This window comes from Chelonoidis abingdonii, chromosome 8, assembly GCF_003597395.2.
Source record: "Chelonoidis abingdonii isolate Lonesome George chromosome 8, CheloAbing_2.0, whole genome shotgun sequence".
Taxonomy (NCBI): Eukaryota; Metazoa; Chordata; order Testudines; family Testudinidae; genus Chelonoidis; species Chelonoidis abingdonii.
In genome coordinates, this window is record NC_133776.1 from 76,222,313 (window position 1) to 76,246,807 (window position 24,495).

Below are 24,495 nucleotides of genomic sequence, written 5' to 3' on the forward strand. Positions count from 1 at the left end.
CCGGAGTTACATTATGCATTAATAATCTTACTAATATATTATTCAATTACCCTGGTGAACTAACTGTATATGATGCTAAATACAGAGCTTAGCGTAAGTGTTTTTACTGTGTTACAGGACTCTGCTGACTGAATGTTAGCTGTTGAGTTAGCTCTTAAGATCCTACACTTGTGTGGAATTTGTTGCAGGATTGGAGCCAAGGAATATGCCAAAATCCTATGAACTGGAAAACTTCATTTTTTATCATTAAAGGCAAAAGTTGCATGGAATTTAAATGGTTCATAGCCATCCAAGTTTCTGACTTAAACTATTCAGTTTTGTTGCTGGAGTTTCATATTTATGCTATTAAAATGGATGTCATTTTATTAAAATTTGGAAATATTAAGAATTTTACATCATTCTTTACTAATCCTAGTAAATCCTAATAAAATGTTGCACTTTGGTGTAGATTGCCATCTAAGGATCTTAAACCACAAATATGAAATGCATTATTCCTTGCAATACGTTAGAATTATAAACATTTTATACTTGGGGAAGCTGATGCACAGAGGCTGTCACAAAGGGATCTGTGACAAAGTCAGACATAGCACCCAGTTGCCTGACCCCCAGGTTTGTGTTTTTAACCATACCTGCTCTCAATTAAAATCAAGTGTACAGTACTGTACCACAAATTTTTACCTAAATAGCAGACTTGGTTTTATATGGGAGGAAGAGTTTATTTCTTAACAAATAAAATCAGATGATGATAATACAGGTTTTAGCCCTTAGGATCCTGGGGAATAATAGATATAGAATTTGCTCTGAGTATTGCTTTTTGCTGGATTACTTTGTCCCCCAGACATCTCTCCCCACCCCCTGTATCTAGTATGCTTCTTCCTTGCCCTGTGCTCCTACTGTGAAGAGTCCATCCCAACACCAAATAATTCCCTTGACACAAGAGAGTTATAGATGGTGTGATGGTCTTCCTAGAGAGAATTATTAACTGAAAGAGCTGATTACAGACCACTTGGACATTTAAAAAAATAAGCATACTAAAATTTGCTTTTGTGTAGTGCAACTTTCTGATGGGAAAATTAATCTATTTATGGAGATATGGCCTTGTTTGAATTATGTTTGTGTTGGCCATAGCCTATTTTCCAGGGTTCTTTTAGAACATATAATACTATACTTCAGGAAATGTTGACGTTCCAGAGACTTGGAGGAAACAAAGAATATAACATCAGATCCCGGACACAGCTTGCCCTGTGTGTAAAAAATAAATTGAAAGAGGATAATGCATTAATTCAGGGCTTTGGCATGTTTGTCTTTGATCTTTCTCCAAAGCTTTCCCTCTCATGGTCACAGAGTAGTCCTCTTTAAGGAAGAGGGGAAAAAATTGTATATCCTGCTGTAGGAAAAACTGTTAGGGCAAAGACTTTTCTTGTGCCATCACTACACACAAATTTTAGAAAATAAAAAACACATGTACTATAAATGAGAGCTTTTCTGGGTGGTGAAGGATATATTATCTTGTGATGTATTTTTCTTAGTAGTTTTCTGTAGTTTCAAAATGAACTGAAGGTAATCTGTAAATGTAAGTTTTTGTTTGATATTTCTATGTTGAAAATCAAGACGTCAGATGAAGAGCCCTATTTCTTTAAAAAAATTAGGATCAGGGAGCATTACATGAAAGCAATATACTCCTCTTGTAGCAACGGATGCAGCAACCCTAAAGCCTATTTTCTTTCTTGTTACATTAGTGTTTAATTAAAGAAAACAGCTAGTTGGAGGCAGTTACTTTCTGTGAAATGTAATGAAGATTTATTTTGGAAGTGACCTTCACTGTATTAGCTGAAACAGTAATCAGTAGAATTAATAGAATAATCAAATTATATAAAAACTCATAAATCATCATGAATATGCTGTCAAAAGTTCAGCTATTAATGGGTCCTGTTGTTTTGCAGCTGTATTAAAAATTACATCTGCTGATTCCTGCCTTGATAGGAACTGAAATGGCATTTAAAGGCTATGTATGATGGGGTCTACCAGGCCGAAAATTTTCACACCTGTTAATTTAGCTGTAATGTGATTTGATGTCACCAGGGCAAAGTTGAACTTGAGTACAGTGTTGGTGCTATCTTTCAGCAAAACTTGAATTATTGGTGGAGGCAGTAGCCAGTTAATTAGAGTAATATCAGTTTAAACGTCTGTCATTTAGGGTTAATGGTATCAAAGAGTTACCTTGTACTTCTAGTATAGTCAAATCATCTTGAATAACATATTAAGGTAATGTTGGCATGATGATTTTTACTTGATTTTGTCATAAATTATTGGGAGTTCATTTAGTTTAATTCAGCTTCACTATTTAAATAATATTGGATTGCTTCCAAATTCATATATTTCATGCAAGGCTATTTTAATAGGAATTCCAGTTCTTTGTACTTGTTTAACATGATACAATCAAAATTCCTTGTCATTTTCCTTTTTTTTAACTTGTATTCCACCTGCATGCTTTGAAAACAGGTCATGTCCTTTTCCTCTGGGTAGCAGACTACTCTTGGAAATAAGAGCCATTCACACCTTTGTGCAGTCAAGCAGCACAGTTCTGTCAAACCATGTTGAGAAAGTAAGGTGCGTTTATCAAAAAACACTTTACTCCTCAGGTTATGGTAGAAGTCAAAGAAAAAAATTATGTAATTTATTACAAAGAGAGCTTTATTTTAATTAAGTTAAACTGTAACTAATTTCTACCATGAACCATCATGAAAGAAATATTGCCGAGCTCCACCATGGAAAGCCCTAAAGTAAAACACCTGCTCTACCATGGTTAAAGCTAACTGGTTGCAATTTTACTGTTAAATAAAACCTGTGAGTATTGTTAACCCAGTGGTCTAGGTCCCTACAATCCTTCAGTCAGTGTTTATCTGCTAAGTCAGCCAACTTTTCAAACAGATACGGGGTACAAATTGTCTCTTCACCCAAGTTATTCCCTCTGAGGGGAATCAGTTCCCTAAAAGGCCAGTGTTTTGTACTTTCTGCCTAGCACTAAGTGATGTTACTGATATCTGCCTGACTCCACTCTCTTTTTCCAATGTAAACCTGAATTTTGGGATGCTAGGGCTGGAATTCTTTCCTTCTTCACTGTCAGACTCAGCCAACGAAGTTCAGGCAAAACAAGAATGACAAACTGTCCAGCTCACTGATGAAACTCTGTCATTATTAAAAATGCTCAGGTGTCATCTTCTTTATTATTTGAAACCTGTAAAGTGCACAGAGGAAGAACTCTGTCAGGGCCTATCTACATGGCAGGTGACTGCGCAGCAATCTGTGAATCTACAACATGCCAGCTTGCCACTCAGTGACTTATGTAGACCCTCCTACTGAGTCCCAGAAGGTAGCTTAACATTCTTTGAATGGCAAGCTGCTGCCCTATAGATTCACACTGTGTCTTGCAGCACAGTAACTTGCCATGTAGACAAGCCCTCAGGCTAATCTGCCCTGATAGGAAAAATCCTTTCTAGTGGCAACTGACTACTGCCAAGTTTAACAAAGCAGAAAGTGGAATCCAATTTGGCAGAACCCTGGATGCTTACGATCACTTACATTCAATATACCTCCTACTTGCCAGTTACTGAGTATTACTGCAGGTGTCATACTGGTTTAGCCAAATCAATTAGAGGAGTCACATTTAGAGTGACCAATTTGGGTACATAGTCTGCCTTTCTTATTGGCCTTCGAGGAGTGAGGTTGAGAAACTACAACCCCCATTTCAATCCTCTCCAGGTGACCAGGGCAACACTCTGCTGTAGGCCATACCCTGCAATTTCTTTCACCATTAGTTTTGGCTTGGGTTGAATTGTACTATTATTTATTTCATTACAAATATTTATAGCAACTATCACATTTGGTTTGGCCTTAATATGATACAATTTTTGCCACAGTATATTTGTTTCACATTAAAATAAGAATTTCTGGTGGTATCTGATTTAGCCTACAGGATTGTTATATAACAAAGTTTTGAGTTAAAGGCTGGAGATATTACATAACTGGCTGACTTGGAGCAGTCTGTTTGCCTAATAAGGGCAACACAGTTGGTATATTTACCGAAGTGTGGTCGGGTTGGAGGACCACAAAGGAAAGTTGGAATCAGTACAATATATAAAGATAGGATAATCTTGTAGCTAAGTCGCTGTTCTTGGGTTTAGGAGATCTGAGGTTGTTTTCCAGCTCTTCCACATACTTTGAGTCACCTTGGAAAAGTCACTTAGTCTCTCTGTGCCTCAATTCCCTTCCTGCTAAATAAAAATACATTTCCCCCACTTCATCCTTTTTTTTTCTCTTTTAGACTGTAAGCGTTTTGGGGCAAGCACCATCTCTTATTTATGTGTATGTACAGTGCCTAACACAGTGGAGCTATGGTCTTGTTTGGGTGTCTTGAGATTTAAAGGCAGAACAGTACTCATGCTTCCGAATTTCATTGTATCTGTGGATTTCAATCCAGGTTTAATGCTGCTGTAATTTCTTTTTTGTATTTAATGTTGATATGTCTAAGAGAACGTTCTCACTTTTTCCTCTCTCTAAGGCACAATTTAAAATGTACTTAAGCCAACTGTATTTATTTTTTAAAACAACTTGACAAAAATATGTATCTTTGACAAATAGTTGATCAGTTATTGATTCAGCTGGCTAACCTGTGGAAAAAATTCTTGGTACATTTATTTGAGAAGGGTCATGTGTACCATGCTATCATTAAACATACTAATACATATTTATAACTTTTAGACAAGTATTTGCCTAATAAAAATGTTTTTGTTAAATTATATTGATAAATATTTTGCATTCTGTGATGTTAACAAATTGATTAACTAGTGAAATATTTACTTTCTGAAAGAGAAGGTCCAACTTTCCATTCCGCACTTAGACACTTGCATGGTGTGTTTTGCATAATTTACTTTTTCATTTGGGTGTAAATTTCCTGCATTTTCCATTTGAGGCCTTCCTTTTAGTTATAATTTAGAAAGGTATGAGCCTTTAATAAAATATTATTTTGCGTATTTGTGGTGGCTTTAGTGCCTGTGAATGGTGTTGGATTAACAACTGTGAGGATTGAAGTTTTCTGTTCACAGAACTGGAAGCACATGTGTAAGAACTGTGTGAGTTCCCTACCTTTCCAACCTTTGGAATGATCAAAGGACAGAGGGTATTTCAAGATTGTCTTGGTAAAACAACCAACAAAATTGCAAGTTAGATGTCCATATCACAAAGACAACTCAACCTGTCCCATAATTACTGGTCTAAGACTCCTAAATGATTTCATGTAAATTGTAGAATAGAGGTCAGTTAGCAACAACCTTCAGCTGCTTCTGTGGCCTGTCATTCACCCCAGCTGACCTAGCCATAATCCCTGAAATAATTTGACAAGTTTTAAAAAGTAAAAAGAGAAGTGTTCTACTAGATACCAGAGAAAATATCCTCAAATGCCCCCTGACACCGAGATTGACTGCTCCAAGCATATAGCTGGAGATTCTAGGGGGAGCTCACTTTCTACTGATGGAGGAAAAACTGCATAAAGCCACTGGGAGGAAAAAAAAATCTCAAAGCCCCATGCTAAATCCAGGACTAGTGAGAAGTCACCATCTAGCGTAATGGCACTGACAAAAGTTACCTGGCACTGACAACTGAGCAACCATCAATGTTCACTCTAGCCAGAGATTTGCTGATCAAACACACACATTGTTGGAGGATTCCAGTCCCATGTCAGAAACAACCCCAGGACCAAGACAGCCACCATACCAGTGTGAACCCTGGAGCCAATAGCACCATGTGCTTCAATGCCTCCCTTAGAGGAAACTTTGTTCCTCCTTCATAAGGCCATGCCTTCTCACTTCACCGTTACCGGGAACCTGCCACTATCCTGGATGCAGCAGAAAGACTGGAAAAGCAGTAACAAGTTTCGTGGAAAAGCTATTGTTTTGTTGCCCACTCTTAACTTGTGCTGTTTGGTTGTCTGAGCAATAGAAGAAAAATCAAACTCTAGAAGAAGCATCCCAAAGGATGAAGACCCAAAGAAGCTTGATCTGTTTGGGAGGAAAGTCTTTTCTTCTGCCTCCCTTTAACTTCAAGTGGAAAACTATCAAGCTCTCCTGGCCAAATGTAATTCTCTAACTTGGGATAGAGTGGTGCCCTTTCCCTCCCCCCAGAGTCCCACTCACTTACAGGGATGAGCTCAAAGAGGTCATCAAGAAGGGCCAGTTAAAGGCTAAGACAGGCGCCATGGAGGCCTCAGATATAGCAGCAAGAGTCAGGGCTTTGGCAGTGATGATATGAGCAGCATTATGGTTTCAGGAATTCCCAAGGAGGTGGAATCCGCAAGAGAGAACCTACTTTTTGAGGGGATGGAGTTGTTCAGCCGACACAGTGACAGTACTCTTCAATCCCTTAAGAACTCGAAAGCTAGCTTGTGCTCCATGTGTGTCTGTATCCTTGCCCATTACTGTAAACTATACCTCTACCAACCTCAGAGAAACTGGTTATAGCACACTAGAAGGCCCAATTATCTTTCTAAGTAAAAAGCCATGTATATCCGACGATGTCAGTGTGATATTCTATACCTTGGGGGAGCATACTGGAACCTCCATATTCCTGATTTTCATATAATCATGATCTTGTATATAAAGCATGCCTTGTAAGGTATCGGGGAATGGTTATGATCTGCTGAAAGTCATTTCTCTATCCATTTATGTGTATCATTAATGCATATGAAATTATGAGAATTGTGTTGTATAGTGGTCACTAAAACATGCTGTAAGTTGGGGAATTAGCCAGATATTGGCTCCCCAGATGCAACAGCAAGGAAAGTAACCAATGCCCGGGCGGGGTGTCAAACAACCTACCATCAGCCAGCAAGGGAGCTACAATGCAGTGACTCACCTTCATGCAGCCACACCAGGGGAATTGCTCAACCTTGCTTGAAGAGACTCAGTAATGCCCCCCAAACATGCCTGGACTTGTGCTCCCCAAGCATGTGGACTGAGGATATAAAACAGAGGGGACACATACTAGGCTCTTCTCCAGCCCCCACCTTCGCTACAGTCAACTAAGACACAGAGAAGAAAAGACTCCAACAGAGGAGATTGGCCCAGGTCTAAGGAACAAACCTGTATATTAAGGACTGCAATATCCAGTGGGGTGAGAAAAACTGCTTAATCTAGATGTTGCCCAGTCTAATAGGGTTGAGAGTTTAGATTGTATGCTTATATAAGTTCCAACAATGATGGTGCAAACTTGTCTAGGACTACTAGGTCACATGTCAATATTCATCCTTTATCATACTTCTACGGCCTCCACAGCTGTAGCTGAGGATGGTGTACTCCTTGTCCAAGCACAACATCTACAAGAAGGTCACAGGACTGTTTCATGTCCTGAGGGACCTAAGTTGCTGGATAGATCCTACGAATGGATTAAAAGGGGTTCAACTCTGTGCTCCTTCTCCAACAATGAATTATTACAGATGCGTCAGCAGATGCAGAGGTTCTGGTTTCAGGATTATTAGAAACCAGGGCCATAAGAGTGGCCCATATGGCATTCCTACTTGTCCTGCAAAACTCCCCAATGTAGATGTTGATGGACAATACCTCTGCAATGCACGACATAAACAGGGAGGACCTTGTTTATCACTCCTCTACCAGGAAGCCATTAAGCTATGAACAGGAAGACATCAACAGAGAATAACCCAGCTGGCTCCATACTTTCCAGGGGTTACCAACTATCTGGCAGACTTCTTGAACAGGCATGCAGTAACCAACCATGGTGTTCACTGCAGCAATCCACCATAGAGCCAATGTTCATTGGCTCTGTGGAGCCTTTTTGCTATCAATGATTTTGACACGTCTTCATTTTTGTTCCACTGGTTTCCTGAGCCTGGAATGGTTTCCAGACATCATCATGCTATAGTGGGCTTAAGGCCTCATATGTGCCTTTCCACCTATCCCTCCAATACCCACAGTGATGGTCAAGGTCAGATGGAACAAGGGCACACTGATCCTCATAGTTCCAGTTCTGGCCAACTTATTGTAAATGTCCATTTGGCCCTCATCCATCTCCTAGCCTGTTAAGACATAATATTCGAGAATCGTGTCTCACATGGCACCCACATCCACGGTCATTGCACCTGACTGCTAGGATGTTGGTTTTTTGAACAATACTGACAGGCTTCTCCTGACATATTGAGGTAATTCTTACACAGATCAGAAAACTATCTGCAAGATCTACTCAGAATGGAAAAGGTTTGCCTTATGGGTAGCCCCAACATGATTTAGGCCCAGTGGAGGTTCCCGTGCACTTGAGCATTCAGCTCTCCGGGTCCAACTTATAGCAGTATTGGCATGTCATACTCTGATTAAATTGCATTTCTTATGTCTGACATAACTTTCTTGAAGATTTTGTCCTCCTAAAGCTCCTTTTGAGCCACTTTCAGGCTGCTCATTATATCATCTTACCCTTAAAACCTTTTTTCTGATTCCCGTCACCTTGGCAAAGAGGGTCAATGAACTCGAGGCCCTCCTGATTAAACCTATCTATGTTCTTCCATTGAGACCCAGGATTCCTGGGTCCATTGCATCTCAAGTTCCAGCCTATGGTAGTTCTCAGAATTCCCTCAGAGCCAGTCAATCTAATCATCTTCCTGAAACTGCTCTTGATGCCAGGGGAAAAGTTACACACTCTGGAAATCTCCAGAGCCTCACTCTATTGCTCTTGACAGGACCAAGCCCTTTAGGCCTTCTCCTCGCCGTTTTGTGGCCATATCTGGCTTTTTAAAAGGCTGGGCCATCTCATCACAAAGAATCACTCAATGGATCACACACTGTATTTCCATCTTTTTCAAGTGGCTTCACCAGAAGACAGGCAACATCTTCAGCCTCCTTCAGAAATGTTTTGATTTGTCTTCAATCTGCAAGCATCAACGCGGAGCAAGCAACTCATTAACCTTTGTCCAACATTATGCCGTTGACTTACCAGCTAGGTCAGATGCCAAGTAATGCAGTTAGAATGCCTCATTCCCACCATACAGTGAGAATACTGCTGACAAGTTGCATATTGTGAGATTCACACAAATACTTGGATTGAACTATTACTTACACTACAGCAGTTATGGTTCTTAGATGTTGTAATTAGTGTGGCTCCCATGACTAACCCTCCATCCCTGCTTGTTGACGTCCTCGGTACCTATGGGCTTTGAATTGTGAGGGAACCGAGAGAGGGTCTTGGCCACCCCAATCTTTACGCTTTCAAATGAAAGCATGAGGAGGTGTATGTGCAGCCCCTGTGGACGTAACTATTCAAAAACTCAGGTCCATGCTGATTATATCTCAAAGAATCAGAGTTATATATCATACAATAATCATTCTGTTCTTTGTCAGTTGCTGCCATATATCAAATACTGAAATTTACAAAGGATAGAAATTTTGATTTGCAAAGAGAATAAATACAACATTTGAAAAGCAAAGGCTCATGCGTATTTACTCTGTTTTCACTTGCTGTCTTTATTTGACATGTGGAAGATTTTATGACAGATGAAATCTTTAACAGCAGATTAAAATTCAGCATATGTTGATTCAACAATTAGAAATTAGTATTTATGCTGTCTGTATAGTTCTCTCAAACTTTTTTCAATAGCACGTGTTCTAATTTAGGATGGTACTCCGAAAGAGGAAGAGAAATTGAGTAAGGAAATAGAGGCTATTCAGATACAGTAACTCCTCACTTGAAGTCTTCCCAGTTAATGTTGTTTTGTTGTTACATTGCTGATCAATTAGAGAACATGCTTGTTTAAAGTTGTGCAATGCTCCCTTGTCACGTTGTCTGGCAGCCGCCTGCTTTTGTCCACTGATTGCAGAAAGAGCAGCCCGTTGGAGCGAGGTGGTGGGGGCTTGGAACCAGGATAGATCAACAGCCTCCTATCAGCTCCCCACTCTCCTAAGTCCCCTGCACTGCAGCTGCCCAGCAGGCTATCAAGTGCCGGCAGTTCAACTGTCCTTCCCCCCCACTGCCATGTTCTGCTCCTGCCCTCTGCCTTAGAGCTGCTCCTGGGAGCCTCCTGCTTGCTGTGCGGGGCCGGGGAAAAGGGAGGATAATGTCAAGGTACCCCTCCCCCCTGCTCTTCCTACCCCCCCCCCCTCGCTTACCCCATCTCCATAAAGCGGGTGCGGGGAGGGGGAGAAGAGAAAACAACAAGGCTCAGGAGGGAGGGAGGTTACTGGCAGCAGCTGCTGTCTCAACCTGCTGATCTACATAAAAAGGCAATGTACTTACAGTGCAGTCAGTATACTTAAAAGGGCAATGCACCTCTCTCTCTCTCTCTCGCACACACACACTGTGTGTCTCTGTCTCTCTCTGCCGTTCTGTCTCCCCTCCCTCCTTTTGTGCTGCTTTGTAGAGTGTGAGGCTACATTAACAATGTGTTAACCCTTGAGGGCTCAGCCGAGTGCTAGTTCATCATTTAGCAGTAAGGCATTCCCTGGGAAATATCTCACCCTCTGACTTCACCACCTCAACCAGACTTCACAGTCGTCATTGCTCTGTACAGTATTAAATTGTTTGTTTAAAACTTACAGTGTGTGTGTGTGTGTGTGTGTGTGTGTTTTTCTGTCTGGTGAAAAAAATTCCCTGGAACCTAACCCCCCACTGACATTAACTCTTATGGCAAAATTGGATTCGCTTAAAGTCGTGTTTTTAGGAATATAACTTCAACATTAAGTGAGGAGTTACAGTATATGTTCCTCTTGTAGATCTAAAAGAAAATGGAGTAGTCATTTTTATGGATAACTTTGAAAAAGGAAAAATACTACTTTTATTAAACTACTCCATCTAATTTTATTTGAACTATAGTTATATTTGACTGAACAGCAACCTATTTGCTGTTTGATGCTATCCTCCAAGAAACGTTGGAGAACACTGTATGGGAGGCTGCCATCTTGAATTTTCTAATGCTGTTGTTGCTGTAGCTGGAATAGATACATAACTAAGACCAAATGAGCATTGATGCCTCTGTCTTGGAGCTGTAGGCATGGTCATATGTGAAAATTTATAGTATAGACTCTTAATAATATACCTAGCTCTTATGTAGTGCTTTCCATCGATAGACCCCGAAGCACTTTACAAAGGAGAGAAGTATCATTATCCCCATCTTACAGATGGGGAAAGTGAGGCATGGGGAGTTGAAGTGACTTTCCCAAGGTCATCCCATAGACCACTGGCAAAGCTGTGAATCCTGGGTCCCAGTCCTCTGCACTAGCTTCTGAGCCTTGAATAGAAAGTAGACCTCCATGTGTTTCTTTATGTTGAAAGCAGTTGAATTTGTTTCAAATCCTTAAAAGACTCTTCAACTATACATAAAAACAATTCCTTTTTAAAGGAGGCAAAATAGGTTTCAGAATAGGAAGTCTTTGCCAAAATGCTAATCTCCTTTATAGACGCTTTAGACCTGGAGGCAAGATTTGGCCAATAGATATGTATATCATTATCTTCCATTCAAATCCTCAGGTGGATACCAGACCACACAACCCCCACATTTCCTTTATTAAACAGAAAATCACTTTAACTAATCTGTCTTCAACAAATCCCTTATACAAGGTGTGTCTTATTAATGTTTTGCCTCTGTATCACATTCCCTATATAATAAGACAAACAAACAGTGACAAGTTTTTAAAGTGCTTGTACACAAATGCGAGAAGTCTAAATAATAAGCTGGGTGAACTAAAATGCCTCATGTTAAAGGAGGATATTGATAGGCATCACAGAAGTCTGGAGGAGTGAGGACAGTTAATGGGACACAGTCATTCCAGGGTACAAAACATATTGGAAGGACAGAACAGGTTTTGTGGGGTGAGGGGGAGTGGCACTACATGTGAAAGAAAATGTAGACTCAAATGAAGTAAAAATCATAAATGAATCAACATGTTCCGTAGAATCTCTATGGATAGTAATTCCATGCTCTAGTAAGAATATAACAGTAGGGATCTATTATCAACCACCTGACCAGGACAGTGATAATGACTATGAAATGCTAAGGGAGATTAGAGAGGTTATCAAAGAACTCAATAATAATGGGGGATTTCAATTATCCCCATATGGACTAGGTATATGTCACCTCAGGATGAAATGCAGAGACAGCGTTTCTCGATACTTTAAATGACTGCTTCTTGGAGTAACTGGTACAGAAATCCACAAGGGGAGAGGCAATTCTCAATCTGGTCCTGTGTGACGCGCAGGATATGGTCCAAGAGGTAACTATAACAGAACCGCTTGGAAATAGTGAACATAATAACATTTAACATACCTGTGGTGGGAAGAACACCTCAGCAGCCCAACACTGTGGCATTTAATTTCAGTAAGGAGAGCTATGCAAAAATGAGGAGGCGAGTTAAACAGAAATTAAAAGGTACAATGACTAGAGTGAAATCCCTGCAAGCTGCATGGACGCTTTTCAAAGACACCATAATAGAGGCCCAACTTAAATGTATACCCCAAATAAAAAAATACAGTATAAACTAAAAAAGAGCTATCGTGGCTTAACAACCATGTAAAAGAAGCAATGAGAGATGAAAAAGGCATCTTTTAAAAAGTGGAAGTCAAATCCTATTCAATTTATTCCTAAATGATCTGGAGAAAGGGGTAAACAGTGCGGTGGCAAAGTTTGCAGATGATACTAAACTGCTCAAGATAGTTAAGACCAAAGCAGACTGTGAAGAACTTCAAAAAGATCTCACAAAACTAAGTGATTGGGCAACAAAATGGCAAATGAAATTTAATGTGGATAAATGTAAAGTAATGCACATTGGAAAAAATAACCCCAACTATACATACAATATGAGAGGGGCTAATTTAGCTACAACTAATCAGGAAAGAGATCTTGGCGTCATCGTGGATAGTTCTCTGAAGACGTCCACACAGTGTGCAATGTCAGTCAAAAAAGCAAACAGGAGGTTAGGAATTGTTAAAAAAAGGATAGAGAATAAGACAGAGAATATCTTATTGCACTTATATAAATCCATAGTAGGCCCACATCTTGAATACTGCATACAGATGTGGTGGTCTCATCTCAAAAAACATATACTAGCATTAGAAAAGGTTTAGAGAAAGGCAACTAAAATGATTAGAGTTTTGGAATGGGTCCCATATGAGGCGAGATTAAAGAGACTAGGACTTTTCATCTTGGGAAAGAGGAGACTAAGGGAGGATATGATAGAGGTACACCTCTACCCTGATATAATGTGACCTGATTAACACAAATTCAGCTATAACGCGATAAAGCAGCGCTCCGGGGAGGTAGGGCTGCGCACTCTGGTGGATCAAAGCAAGTTCAATATCACGCAATTTCACCTATAACGCAGTAAGATTTTTTTTTTTTTTTAACTCCCGAGGACACTGTTATGTTGGGGTAGAGGTGTATATAAAATCATGAATGGTGTGGAGAAAGTGAATAAGGAAAAGTTATTTACTTGTTCTCATAATATAAGAACTAGGGGCCACCAAATTAAATTAATGGGCAGCAGGTTTAAAACAAATAGAAGGAAGTAGTTCTTCACACAGCGCACAGTCAACATGTTGAACTCCTTGCCTGAGGAGGTTGTGAAGGCTAGGACTATAACAGGGTTTAAAAGAGAACTAGATAAATTGATGGACGTTATATCCCTTAAAGGCTGTTAGCCAGGATGGGTAAGAAATGGTGTCCCTAGCCTTTGTTTGTCAGAGAGTGGACATGATGGAAGGAGAGAGATCACTTGATCATTACCTGTTAGGTTCACTCCCTCTGGGGCATGTGGCATTGGCCACTGTCGGCAGACAGGATACTGGGCTGGATGGACCTTTGGTCTGACCCAGTATGGCCATTCTTATGTCTGTCTTCAGTCTGTCCCATTCTTCAGAAAGGAGTGTAACACTGAATTCATTAAACTTAACATAGAACAGAAAAGGGTGTGGACAATATGAAATGGAAGAAATTAGGAGATGGTGACTTTTTTTTTTGTTTTTGAACAGAAGAAACTTGGCATAACCTTAAATATAGTGCCATGACCATAGTCTTTTACTGAAATACTGTGTGTATAAAAAAACTTATACCACATAATGCGAATTAAGGAATCTGAACTACAGTGCACTGGTGATCTTCCAGAAAACACCATCCTAGCCACCATGGATGTGGAGGCTCTCTACACAAACATACCACACAGGGATGGAATACAAGCTGTCAGGAACAGTATCCCTGATGACACAGCACAACTGGTTGCTGAGCTCTGTGACTTTATCCTCATGTACAATTATTTCAAATTTGATGATGCTATATACCTCCAGACCAGTGGCACCACTATGGGCACGCACATGGCCCCACAATATGCCAACATTTTTATGGCTGACCTGGAACAACGCTTTCTTAGCTCTTGTCCACTCACGCCCCTTTCTCTACCTATGCTTCATTGATGACATCTTCGTCATCTGGACCCATGGGAAGGAGACTCTAGAAGAATGCCACCATGATTTCAACAACTTCCACCCCACTATCAACCTCAGCCTGGGTCAATCTATACAGGAGGTCCACTTCCTAGACACCATGGTACAAATAAGTGACAGTCACATAAACACCACCCTATACCAAAAACCCACCGACCGTTATGCCTACCTTCATGCCTCTAGCTTCCATCCCGGACACATAACACGATCCATCGTCTACAGCCAAGCGCTAAGGTATAACCACATTTGCTCCAACACCTCAGACAGAGACCAACACCTACAAGATTTTCACCAAACATTCTCAAAACTACAATACTCACACGAGGAGATAAGGAAACAAATCAACAGAGCCAGACGTGTACCCAGAAGCCTCCTGCTGCAAGACAAGCCCAAGAAAGAAACCAACTGAACTCCACTGGCCATCACCTACAGTCCTCAGCTTAAACCTCCACCGCATCACAAGTGATCTACAACCCATCCTGGACAATGATCCCTCACTTTCACAGACCTTGGGAGGCACGCTAGTCCTTGCCCACAGACAACCCACCAGCCTTAATTATATTCTCACGAGCAACTACACACCGCACCATAGTAACTCTAACTCAGGAACCAATCCATGCAACAAACCTCAATGCCAACTCTGCCCACGTATCTACACCAGTGACATCATCACAGGACCTAACAAGATCAGCTACAACATCACTGGTTCATTCACCTACATGTCCACCAATGTTATATACGCCATCATGTGCCAGCAATGCCCCTTGGCTATGTACATTGGCCAAACTGGGCAGTCCTTACATAAAAGGATAAATGGACACAAGTCAGATATTAGAAATGGCAATATACAAAAACCTGTAGGAGAATACTTCAACCTCCCTGGACACACAATAGCAGATTTAAAGGCAGCCATCCTGCAGCAAAAAACTTCAGGACCAGACTTCAAAGAGGAAACTGCTGAACTTCAGTTCATTTGCAAATTTGACACCATCAGCTCAGGATTAAACAAAGACTATGAATGGCTAGCCAACTACAAAAGCAGTTTCTCCTCCCTGGGTGTTCATACTTCAACTGCTAGAAGAGGGCCTCATCCTCCCTGACTGAACTAACCTCATTATCTCTAGACTGATTCTTGCCTGCATATTTATACCTGCCTCCTAGAAATTTCGATTACATGTATCTGACGAAGTGGGTATTCACCCATGAAAGCTTATGCTACAATACTTCTGTTAGTCTATAAGGTGCCACAGGACTCTTTGTTGCTTTGAACTAATTTATCATCTTTAAAAAATATTTCTATAACTTGAAAGCTTTCAATGAAGGATTTTTTTGCTCCAAGTGTGCAGATAACTTCACATGAAATCATAGACCAAGCAGCAGAAAAGGGTGATGCATTAGAAGGTAATAAGAACATATGAATAAGGGACTAATATAAACTTCCTTTACTTATGCAGTACAGTTTTTTTCTACCGCCTTACTTACATGTGTACTTAGAACCTGTGGTCATGTAATTTTGACTGTATTGCAGTGCATACTTGCAAAATGGCAGAGTTAAGGCTGGAAACACAACCTTAATCGTCTTGCCTGCCTCTTTTGATTGCCATATTCTGCAAATTTAGCTGTTACTTTTTTTAGCATTGTTTCCTATGTGCTTGTAGAAAACCCACCACCCTCTCAAGTTTGACTGCTTTTCCAGATTTTCTTTTTTTTATTTCGTGGTCAAGAATTGTATGCTTGTGTATGTCAGCGGCCATTACACTAGAAATTTGGAGGCAACAGGTGAGCTTGTTGAAGCTGAGCTGATGCCAAATTCAGAGGAAAAAGAAAACCCCTAACTCTTGACCTCTGGGGTTGGATATGCCAACTTCCTGCCTTCCACTTCCCATTTAATTTTGTTTCCAGTACTGCCAGGACCAGCTCTCAGAAGAGAGATGAAGACAGATGAATTCTACCATGTCATTGTGATGACACTTCAAAGTCTGAGGTTGCCTATGCAATACAAATAACATAATTGCTACGAAGTCCAGATGTCTGGTGGTCCTGCCCGAACTGCAATGAATGCCATACTCCTGGTTAACCTAACGTTCAGCAAAAACCCCATACACGTAGTGTGACAAAGTGGTATATGCAATCAGTAACCCCAGAAGAAAAAATTGATTGTGGATGATGAATCTGCAGAAGACCACCTTTGTCTGCTCCTGTTCATATGTAGACAAACAGCTTGTCAGACTGACAGTCCCAGCATCCAGTCACACTGCATCATAGACCCAGGGGTGTAAGTCCGTACCCCGCTCCATCCAGGCTCAACCCATAATTTGGCTTGTCTGGGAAGGGCCATCCCCCTTTTATGTATGCAGATAGGTATGTTCTGTATCAACTGATGTTTCTTCAGTTGTAGCCCCAAATAAAACACTTTACTGTAATTGAGTCTTGCTCAAGATGACAAAGATAAGGTTGTTGAGGCTTGTATCAGAAAGGAAATGTCTCAACTTTCCTGACAGGAGCAGGTGAGGGTGGGAAACTCTTTGCCATTGCTTTCTGGAAATACAGAAGAGGTTGAGGATCTAATAATTCCCAACTTTTAATTGTTAAGTGAAAAAGTTTGGTCAGACTCCTTTAATCAAGGGACAAATGCCATTTCTATTTTTAATATCTATTCCCCCATACTACCAAAGTTTTCTTTGTCTTCTCTGGCTTGAACCTCAGATTGTTACAGATCATCCAAGAGTTGGTTGAAGGCTGGACACTGGGAAAAACTGGGACAGAGAGCTGTGTGTCATCAAAGTATCAATTGTTCTGCAAAGCAAATTGTCCAGTATTACTTTGAGTTCTCTTTGAGAGAAAATAATTGAGCCACATAAGCACAATTTAGCTATTCCTGCTGTGGTTTCCAGGCATGTCAAAAGAACCTTGCAGTCAGTGATATCAAAATTTGCTGATAGATCTTTTAAAAAAATAATAATAAAAAAATCACCATAGTTGCTTAATGATTTACTGAAGGTAAAGACCGATCAATTTGTTCACACTCACAAAGCAAATCTTTAAAAGAGATCAAGGAATTCTAGAATTTTTCTTCCTTAACTATATTTCCCAAAAATATTGATTTAAAAACAAGAGAATAGTCATCCTGCCTAATAAATATCAGTCTCACATATAACTTCTTAATTATGGCCCTAACAATCTTCTTAAGAAATGCTGTATATCCCAAGAAGGATCTGAGGCCAAATTGCCGGTTGTAATTTAGAGCTCTGAGTGCTTCCAGAGTCTGAGTGAGCAAAACTTCCCGAAACACAAGAAGAGGAGGACTTCTGCACCACCTGCTCTGTATGCACATCTTTTGCCATGCAGGTCAATAATTCAGTTGCAGATTGGGCTCATTTCTCTCTCAAACATCAAACAGTCATTATTTTTAATTCTTCTGTGACATAGATCAGGACCCTGGAACACTTCATCCTAAAACGTGAATATTTTGCAACCTTACCTGTAGTTTATATACCAAATGTATACCAAATGTTTATTCAGTATGAGCAAAAGTGATGACTAAAACCTGACTTTATTTTGGAACCTTAATTCATAGGTAAGCATCAAACTATCTTCAAAGAAATCTCCATCATGCACATATTGATACTGTAAGATCACAAATTGCTCAGAAGTCTTTACAGTGGATTGTTTATTCTGGGACGTTCACATTTTAAGGAACTTTAGAAATGTGCTGGAATTGTTTTAGAGTTTCTCTCTAAGCTGTGACTTTTCTCAGTTTTAGAGCAGACTAGTAATATTGGTTTAATATTTTCAGTGGTTTAATTTTCTTTACTTGCTTTTAATGGCAGCATTTTTTGTTTTAAAGGAAAGCCTCTTAATACTGCCTTGTTTGGAACTCTGCAGTATTTAATCATTGATCCCCATAGCCACTTCAAAAGGTCCATTTGTCTTTTGAGGAAAATTCTTGCCATGATCATTTATGCCACCGTTTGTATTTATGCATTAAGCACGGTCTGTGGTGGGAAGTGTTAATTCAGTTGGAGCACTCTTCTGTCTTAGTGAACACCTAATTGTACCATTGTGTGGCTGAATAAAATGCAAAACTAAAGCCCTAGTTGCTGGTAGTCCATAAGGCTCCCCTAGTACACCACTTTTTTTTCTTTCTCCTAACCTATGTCAGATTGTGCCTAGTTTGGATTGTAGCTGCCTCTGGTGGGCGTGAAGTGATCCCTACCTATATACATTTGTAAGGTTTGATCTGTTGGATGAAAGGCACTGAATAAATGTAAGCTGTTCTTTTTATTATAGTGATAGCACCCCGGACAGTTCCAGCTATAATACAGAATTTAGATAGCTGTTGTAGTACATTAATGTAAACTGAATGTGAAATGAGGTAATATGACACTGGTCAGTCTAAAAATACAGTGTTTCCTATGAGTTAGATGTCATCACTTTTACCTGATCAGCATTTCAGAGTATTCTCTTCAAATTTGTATTTTAGAAGAGAGTTGATAGACTAAACACTTTATAACTTGATAACAGGATATAAAATTATGTTGGTTTCTTTCAGGATTTATGGCTTTATAATAATTTTTGTACTTATGTATTTATTGTTTAAGAGGGTGTCCTGACAGCCCCCACTGGTATAGAAGACCTTTGCTATAGTAGAACCAGCACATTCCTGCACAGGCAGTAAGGAGGAAAGAATACAAAAGGTCAATTCCACCTGCATGCTTCAAAGCTCTGCTAGGGATGTGTTTCTTCATTTGAAAGTCTGGTGGAACCAGAGTATCTGTGATCTACTTAAATCTGTTTTAGTATACAGTACGTCAGCCATATAGCTACTGCAGCTACTCAGAATTGCACTGCCTTGATGGTTCAAACTGAGCACCAGGGAGATTATTTGGCCCTTATTTTCTACAATAGGCAGTATGTTCCCTAATTTGGGAAACTGAATATTCCCATATTTTGAGGATTACTAGCTGCCCCAGTAAACAAAGTTTACATAATCTTCTGTTTTCCTCATACTGTGTCATTTATTCCTACTAACAGTTAAACATAAGTTCTGTTTTGTGTTAGTATCATTGTGCCTTCCCACAGAGATCTAATGTGTTTTACCTTGAAAGTAGTAAACTTAAGAGAATTTACCATACCATGAGTCATAGATAGCTGACATAAATGTAAGATAAATACAATGACTATCATATAATGAGCAATATGTGTTAACTTCCTTTTAATTAAAAAAGATGTAATCCTCTTTATTGGCCTTTGTAATTTAATATTTTGAATACAATTCAGATTAAGCCTGTTAACCACCAGAATATGAGAATTTTATTATTGTTGCTCTACAAGAAAGTGCCTGACAGCTAGTATATCTTTTCAGTAAAGAAGGGACTCTTTTTGGTGATGTATAATAGAGAAATAAGCATTTTTTTTTTTAAATAACAATAGTAGAGATCCTGTTGAGTGTCGCAGAATTGTAAAGAGCCTTATTAAGCTCTTGGTAACAGTTAAAAGAAATACTTTTCTCCCCAGGACTTTCTCAGCTTCAAATATAAGTCCTCTAGAAAGAACCTCAAGAACAGCAGGTGCTCTGATCCAAGATAGGAAGGTTCACGTGGTCAAAAGACTATCTGGATTTAGATACTGGTTTCTGTGGGGGAAGGAAATCTTTTAAATTAAAGTTGCTGTCTTTTATAATAATCTTCTGATACTCACTTTTAAGTGTTCAACAGCAGCAAAAGATATGGTTTATATTCTAAAACAGGGCTTTTGCAGCAGAACTTGCAACATGGTCTGACTTTGGCCACATTGTAAGAGGTGCTTAGCACCCACCACTTCTAGATCAAGCCCTTTGAGTGTACTAGTATGTGTCCGCACACTGCTATCTGATCTAAAGTCTCTGGGCTCTAGTAATAATTCAGTTGTATGATTCTGAGTACAGTTCTGAAAGTATATGATATGGCTCATCTGATACAGAGAGATCTCTCTGATTCTGAGGTTCAGACTTCTGTCTCTCAGGATGTTAAATTCTGGTTTATTTCTGTACTTACTTCACTTTCCTTTTCTTATCACAATATAGAAGTTCTTTACAATCAGTCACAATGAATCTTTTATTTTTTCCTAATATATTTCTAGGATGTGTGCCGTATTCGGTGGAATCTATTGTCTTCGCCATTCAGTACAGTGCCTTGTAGTGGACAAAGAATCTGGACGGTAAGAGTATGCTATACAAGTAACCTTTATACATAAAACACAGTTAAAAAATGCTGAAATTGATTTAAAAAAAATATTCTTCAAAGATCCTCCTTGGTATTAAGAACACATCAACCTTGATTAAAAGTAATTTGTGTATAGGTCCTCCAGAACAAGGAAAGTGGGTCTAGAATTTAGAAACTAAATTAATTTCCCTGTGATATTACTACAGCTCCTGATCACCCAAGCTTGGAAGACAAATCATTTCAGCTGCCGAGGGGCTAGTGATGAGTGATGTTAGTTTTCCTTGTGGCCTTACCTACTCTAATTGATTTTCATCAGATGACAACAAAGCCCTCTGTTATTACATTTTTAAAAATGGAGCTCACCTAAAGACTCATCATATTAATCTTTGCTGATAATGCATGTCACTCCAAGAGAAAAGACTTTAATGAGTTTTTAGGTAGATTGTTGTCATAAACTATGCTGCCCTGTTATCCTAGGATAAATTCTTTTATAGCAGTATCAGGCCTGCAGGCAGCTCTAAAGTTGAGTGAAGAAAAATTGTACCACATTTTTCCCCCCCGTGACATTGCTTGCACCTCTGTGGATTGTTATAGTTACCATTGTGTGTGTGTTTTTTTTTTCCCCAAGGATTTAAAATCAAAATGGCCACAAACTGAAACTTGATGATCTAAATCTTGTTCTGAGAGTAAACTTAATTTTAAAAACAAAACAAAAAAAGAGTAATTTTTCTAAGTTGGACATTTTTAAGTTTATTGGAATGGAAATAAAGTAGTGTAAGTTACTACTTTAGAGGTGCTGTGCAGCATTCAACAGCTGTTGAGTTCTAAGCCAGAGGTATGGTAACTTAGCGGTGGTGGCTGAAGTGATTCCTATAAATGATTTGTAAAATGTTTTGATTTCTTTTCAAGTGAAAGAAACTGTACATGGAAATTCTTGGTTTTTGTGTTTTGGGATTTTTATTCTTTGGAATTCTTGTTTTGTTTTGTTTCCAGGTGCTTTGTGTGAGCTTTTGTAACTCTGTGTTTTTAAATTGTTGTTCAGTTTCTGTTGACAAATATTTCAGAGTTTGTAAGGAGGATATTGAAAATCAGTTCTTGTTTGTTAGACAATGTTGATGGGCTTGTGCAATAGCATTTTAATAAGAATAATTGTTTAATATGTTAATTGAAATTGACACAACTCACTTATGTTGCATGGTTCTCACAGCTAAACTGAACCGTCTGACGAAGTGGGTATTCACCCACGAAAGCTCACGCTCCAAAACGTCTGTTAGTCTATAAGGTGCCACAGGATTCTCTGCTGCTCTTACCATATTGTGCTTACATATGCACGTAACACCAATTCTTTGTAGGCCATTGAAATTCTAGGAACATACAGAGTTGCCAGTTTCAGTGCTAACTACTTCACAGTTGATTCAGTAGTATTAATTGCTTAACACAGCAGTTCCCAAACTTCAGTCGATGGACCACTAGTAATCCACAGATGGCTAACTGGTCCAGTGATGCTGATTCTCCTCCTTGTTACCAGCTGATTCTACATGACTCCAGGAACTTTCAAATTAAAGCCTTGTGTGCATGTAGAAGCAACTGGAAATGAAGAGGAGAAGCTGACATAGCTATTGCTAAACAAGAGGACAAAGAGGGGGGGGAAAAATCACCTTTGGGGAGCAAACCTCCAGTGGGGCTATGACTCACAGCCACCAAAAGGAGAGCAGTGTTCAGGGAGACAAGGAATAGATACATGGCTGGGCAGCATGTGATGATAAATGTAATATGTGGGGTTTCAAAGAGGAGGGGGGAGAACTCCTTGCCCACTCCTCTATTAAGATGTGGTGCATTCTGTGAAAAACTTGGAAAACTTTCTTTAACCCATTTATTTAAGATCAAGTTACCTAGTAATTCCCTCCCCCCAGTTTTCTGATTTTTGCCCCCTCATTTCCTATCCAATTGGTCTCTCATCTTTTAGATATTCTCCCCATCTCTCTCCTAATTACTCTTAGTCTCTGGTGACCTTTTTTCACAGAATACAGTTCTTTTTTTTCTTTCCAGCATGGCCCAAATGCGGTGTGTTATCAGAATTTATCCACCATTGGTGCCATCTTTGGCTCTTTTGTGGCCACAACATTCCTCTTATTTATTTGTCTTGCCAATTATTTCTACTATTGGATCTCTCCTCTTTTCTGTATTTTTTTTTTCTTGGAAAGAGAATCCATGCACCATCACACTGCTAAGCATTTCAGACTCTCCTTAGAAACTTGACTCTCGAACTTACCACTCTTTGCCTGTTAGGTGTGCCCTAAATAATGTGAATAAATAATCTATTCACTTCATCAGAGTTTGTGTCTTCATACTTCCTGTATGTGCTTGGATTAGCCCATTTGCCTAATTAACTAGCCCACTCATACCGTTATAGGGCATCTGCTCCTATTTTCGCTGACTGTCTTTACCAGATTCCTCCTTCTTGAAATAATTCACCTTTGAACAGTCATTTAATTACTGTTATCTGAAGCTTTATATGAAAATACGGCATAAAATCCAGCTGCCCAAAATGTGGTTACCTGCATCTTCCATGGTTTGGGCAATCATGAACACATTAAGCTCATGTTCCAGTCCCTTTCCTGGCTACCAGGCTTCCAATGCCAGTTTTAAGGTCTTCATCCTAATTTTTATCAAGTTGATCAAGTCCAGGCTATATGAAAAATAAAAACTAAATTTCAATCTATGAACAACTGTGACAGTGTAAAACACGGGGACAAAGCTTTCTCGGTTGACACAATACAGCTATGGAACAAACTTCCGGAGAAAGTTAGGTGAATCCAGAACTTGACCATCTAAAGGAAATGGTGCAAAACCTTTCATTGTGACAGTGCCATTCTAGAGCAATCCAGGATGCCACTCTCAAAGCTAGGACCTCTTTCTGAATCTCCTTCAAGAAATTTCCCTTTTCCCTGCTAAATTTTCACATCTGGCATTTTTGTTCTTTTGATTTGAGTTACCTGTGTCTTCCACTTTGAGCTACCTGTCACTGCTGTTAGAAGTTTAGTTTAGGGCTTCAGTATCACTGAGTATAAACATACAGTGTATATTGTGTATCAGCATTTCTAGTTTACTATCATTCCAAGCATATCTAGATAGTTCATGGGTGTTTTCATTTTCAAATGATTGGCTTTTGATCACATCTGTACTAGCATACAAAAACCTTTATATTCATCTGAATTAGTATAGTCTAACATTTGAGGCACACATCCAGAAGATAGATAGTGATCTGTGTGTGGCAGATTTTGTAATGGACACAGGCTGATCAAGAGAAGTTGTATAACTCCCCTACAACTTACTGCAAGTTCACCAGCAAAGTGGCCACTCAAAGAACAAGGAATAAAATAGACTTGTCCTGGGAGTTTAATAAAGTGATTTTATTTGCTGGTTGGCTATCGTCTGACATGGCCAACAGCTCAGAAAGTTTGTATGAGTAACGAAGTTGGTCCTGTTTGTCATGATGGTTTAAGGATACACATGAGGAGCCTCTCTATCAGTAAAACAAGTTCTCAGGCCATTACCCACCTTCTCTGAAGCACATCTAAGGATCAATACTGCCTTCCACAGTACCCAGTGAAATTCCATCTTCACTAGATTATTGTCCATATCTTATATAATAGAATGGCTTTCTTGAATATAATTGTTAAATATAGCCCTTTACATGTAGTTCGTTATATATGAACCATTATAATAATCTGCAAAGAAGAGGTTATAGAAAGTTGGAATCTTTTAGATATAGCTGTTCCAAGACTTGAATAATGCAACTAAAAGG

General features: G+C 39.4%; 1 protein-coding gene across 3 annotated transcripts in view; it reads left to right on the forward strand.

Moving 5' to 3' along the window:
* CHM (CHM Rab escort protein) overlaps positions 1-24,495 on the forward strand; it is a 148,928-nt gene that overhangs the window by 84,223 nt on the left and 40,210 nt on the right. For 2 of the 3 annotated variants that reach the window (XM_032765494.2, XM_075068740.1), the window contains one exon: positions 20,605-20,682. The exons of the other annotated variant lie outside the window; for it this stretch is intronic. In XM_032765494.2, the coding sequence (XP_032621385.1) occupies positions 20,605-20,682 (78 nt within the window). The remainder of the gene's footprint in view (positions 1-20,604; positions 20,683-24,495) is intronic. 3 annotated transcript variants of the gene reach the window in all.